At 52.7% G+C, this 3801-nt stretch overlaps 2 protein-coding genes across 2 annotated transcripts in view; both read right to left on the bottom strand.

The window, feature by feature from the left end:
• The window catches only part of LOC113210981 (acyl-CoA Delta-9 desaturase), a 4343-nt gene extending 2723 nt beyond the window's left edge, over positions 1-1620 (bottom strand). The window contains exons 1-2 of the mRNA XM_052276396.1: positions 1470-1620; positions 46-216 (exon numbers count right to left, since the gene is read on the bottom strand). Of these exons, the coding sequence (XP_052132356.1) occupies positions 46-214 (169 nt within the window). The 5' untranslated portion in view covers positions 215-216; positions 1470-1620. The remainder of the gene's footprint in view (positions 1-45; positions 217-1469) is intronic.
• Positions 1621-1912: 292 nt separating this feature from the next.
• On the bottom strand, positions 1913-3797 carry LOC127751996 (acyl-CoA Delta-12 desaturase-like; the record flags this gene model as incomplete). The annotated part of the gene is made up of 2 exons (XM_052276397.1): positions 1913-3462; positions 3661-3797. Coding segments are annotated over 2 exons (453 nt in total), but the record flags the coding sequence as incomplete, so codon positions are not given.
• Positions 3798-3801: the final 4 nt, after the last annotated feature.

The following is a 3801-nucleotide window of genomic DNA, read 5'->3' as shown; positions in this document are numbered from 1 at the left end:
CCGTTTTGTTCTGGGTTACGCTTACTGGTCGCATCATATACCTACCGAAGAGGGTGGTGGTGTAGTAGGCCTCGGTTATGATGAGGAAGACGCCATAGAGGGCCGCGAGGTGGATGTGGATGTGGAAGAGCACGCTGGGCCAGCTGCTGTCCCTGGCGGCCATCTTGTCCACCTCCTCGGCCTGCGCGCCTGGTTGCTGCTGGTGTGCCGACATTCCTAATCGAACACGAAAATAGTCACATACATTGTGCATTCATTTGTACCAATTATCTCGCAGAGCTCGCCTTTTCACTTCGGTCAGCGCCGGGCGCAGCGGACTAGCCGTGTGATACGTGGTCGGCGGGGTGAGCGGGGTGCGGGTGGGCCACTGAGGACGCTCGGGCCAAAGGTTGGACACCGCTTTGTGTGCTAATGTATGCCACGGTGCCCAGGCCCAGCGCCCCACACCTGCCTACGTAGTTACCGTCACCCACAACCGCGGCGGCGCGCGGCAGCTCACGGCAGCTACTCGTGGCCGTGGCGATTCCCTCTACCCCTGCTGTCAATGCCGCGTTTTACACGCGAAAAAATGCTCCACTAAATCGACTACATGCAAAAAATATCACACCAATGAGGTGGCTGATTAACAGAACTCTGTAGTTATGCTGTACCGCATTCGTAGGTGCGGGCGGGTTGCCTACTCGCTCGGCCCGTCAGGGGACCCGTACGGTCGGACGGGGGCGATGGGCAAGCACGCCCGCACCCGAACGTGCGGTACACTTTAACTTCATAAGAATATTTTCTTCGATCGGACGATAAATTACAGGCCTGTTCCTTAGAACAAGTCAGCAGAAATTTAGTTGAGACCCTACTGCCGTCATGATCCGTTCCTTGACGAAACTTTGTAGTATAAAATAAGCAAATACAGTATGGTTTAACCCATCTTCGCCCAAGCTGCATTTCTCCTCAGCATACAAGACGATGTTGGATCACTTCTGCACGTGATTTGACTTATTTGGTGAATTGTTTCGCCTGAGCTCCACGTGTACCGGGTTTACCAGAGAGCAGAGCGAACACCCCAGAGTTGAGGGTTTGCGCACCCCCTCCGCTGGTAAGTCACCGTGGTCTCTGCGTCTTTTAAGGTTAGGCAAACCCGCAAAAACTGGGGTGCTCCCGCTGCCTCTGACACACCCGGTGCACCTGTCTCACACCACCCCTCTTGCCAGGACCCAGTCGCTGCCGCAGCACGCGTCGGCCCCCTGCGGCCTCGCGGCGTGCGGGTGCTGAGTCACCCTAAGCGGGCGAAATACGAAACCGCCGTTGTTGCAAGTGTCCAAAGTTTGGACACTGCCAACTCCTCGCCACCAATGGAAAAACAAACACTCTATACAACAAACGCTGTAGCGTCCGTCGATGGTGCGTCGCATCTGGTCAACGTTTCAGACACGATGCTGATGATGGTATAGTGGATCAGGTAGTTCAGTACTCACTGTGCTTTCTCGAGTCTCCCTGCGCCTCCGACCCCTTCGCGTCGGGCTTCCTCAACGGACTGAGGAAGGGCAGTCCGCTGACGGCGGCAGTACAACGTGTCGCGGCCGGCGCGGCCGCCTAGGCCGACGACGCGGAGGGTCAGACGGGTCCGGAAACTGCCCCTCCCCCCTCTTCTCCTGCCAGGGGAAAGGGGTGAGGGGAAGAGGACTTTCCGTAAGTAAGCAAATCCGTCCGCGCTGTCTTCTCTGAATCACTAGGTACAACCGACTTGTAATTTGGATGACCAAAGGTAAGGTTTCCTCATCATATGAACATTTCGTTTTACTTGAAAAAATAAGAAAAAGAACTAGTAAAAAAACAAAAAAAAAACCACTGTTGTCAGTTTTGCTACAGTGTGTCATAGGTGATATTATTTAAAAAAGGTCAATGACAACTATTGAACTACTTTTATTTTTATTTATTTTTCAGGTATTCTCAAAGTATGACAAATATTTTGACGGTGAAAAAACAAAATGTGTCCTGCCATGCTGCAGTCTCCTACGCACCACCTACGATGGAAAGTGGTCGGAAAGTGGGGAAGGTGTCCCTGTCCACCGACAAATGGCAATTTGCATGTATATGCTTAACAAACAGGAAAAAGGAAGAAGTAGTGACAAAAAATAAGACATTGATTTTTAAAAAAACGAAGAGAGGAACAAAAATAATAAATGTGATTTATTATAGATTTATGCTTTCTCCTACTTATGATATTCAGCATTGCAAAATAGCATCAGCATTATCTGTTAGTACATACAACCTTTAGAAATTGAAATGTTTCTATCATATAAACACATATCAAACTAGGTTCGCCTTTTGCAACTACAAAATGGAGAGCTGATTTACAGTTACATTAGGAAATGGTACTTATGGTTGGTGAGAGAGATCGCACGTATTTCTCACAGCACATGTGGTATTTGTAACAATGTTGTCATATGAACATGGAGTACATACAATAAGAAATGTGAGTGCCCAAAATAACACTTCACATTCACAATTAAGTTATGGTATTTGATACTGAGCAGAGCAGACTTTATGTGTAAGGACCTTCTGAATGAGGCATTCCGCACACTTTAATCTAGACTAGTTTTACTCAAAATAACAATGGACGCGCTTCAGGAGTTTAATCTTAATTAACAAACTACTCTATAAATTATGAAATAGATGAAATCAACAAATTAAAAATGAGGGTGCTCAACAACAGGTTCTACGCACATTGTATTCACATAGATTTCTTGTGATCGTAATTCAATTTTTCTTAAAGCTTGAGGGGGACCGCAAACCACTTCTGAGGCTCCTCATACCCACATTCACCCATACATCACAAAAACATTGGAGGTAAGTGTAGCTTTGGATACATACAACAATGACGCGGATCAGCGGCATCGTGACCCCGGGCGGTGCCCAGGGGGACCCCGGGGGCGGTCAGTCACATCGGCCCGGTGCGGCTAGGGCCGCGTCACACGCAGGCCGCCCGCGCCCCAACCCGCGCCCCCGTGATGTGGCATATTGTCCGTGAACTTGCACTGAAAACCACGTCAACGTCGAGCTCAACTTAGCTACGCGAAGCTACGCGAAGCTACGCGAAGCTACGCGGAGCTACGCGGGCGCGCAGGCGCAGGGCAAAGGTCGCCCTCGGCCTACGAGGCCTTGGTGGCAGGCGCCGCCTCCTCGGCGGGCCGCGTGTCCGGGTGCAGGGCCGCGCCGAACATGCCCGCGCCCGTGCCGTCGCCGCAGCGCTCGACGCGTCGCCGCACCACCCGGTCGTCGGCAGAGCGCCGGTCCCAGGCCCAGCCCAGGGCCGCGAACGCGTCGATGAACTGCGTGGACAGGTTGATGCGCCCGTTGCCCAGCTCGCCGGTGCGGTAGTCCCAGGGGAACACGTGGTGGTAGTTGTGCCAGCCCTCGCCGATCGCCAGCAGGCCCAGGATGGGCGACTCGACCGGGCTGATGTCCCTGCGGGCCAAAGGAGACGACAGGGTTAGGAGATTCAGTGCCCCCCCTCAATATTGACAGACTGGACTTTGGACTCGTTTCGTTTCGATTTCGTGTCTGCTAGGACTGCGCGTGGTGCGGAGTAGGCCGCCCATCGTGCACAAGGGCGGAGCGGCGCCCGATGGGTTGCCTACCCACCAGGCGGCCCGAGCGACTCACTTGTCGTATGGCCGGTAGCCGTGGGTGTGGGCGAGGCTGTTGATGAGGAAGGCGATGTTGAGGGTGGCGGAGAAGCGCGCGTTGAAGTTGACCCAGAACGAGGCCCACAGCGACTCCTCCCAGAAGTAGACAGGGATCAGG

The sequence above is a fragment of the Frankliniella occidentalis genome, unplaced genomic scaffold (assembly GCF_000697945.3).
Source record: "Frankliniella occidentalis isolate FOCC.00 unplaced genomic scaffold, Focc_3.1 Scaffold2811, whole genome shotgun sequence".
NCBI lineage: Eukaryota > Metazoa > Arthropoda > Insecta > Thysanoptera > Thripidae > Frankliniella > Frankliniella occidentalis.
This window is presented reverse-complemented; position numbering and strand designations above follow the sequence as displayed.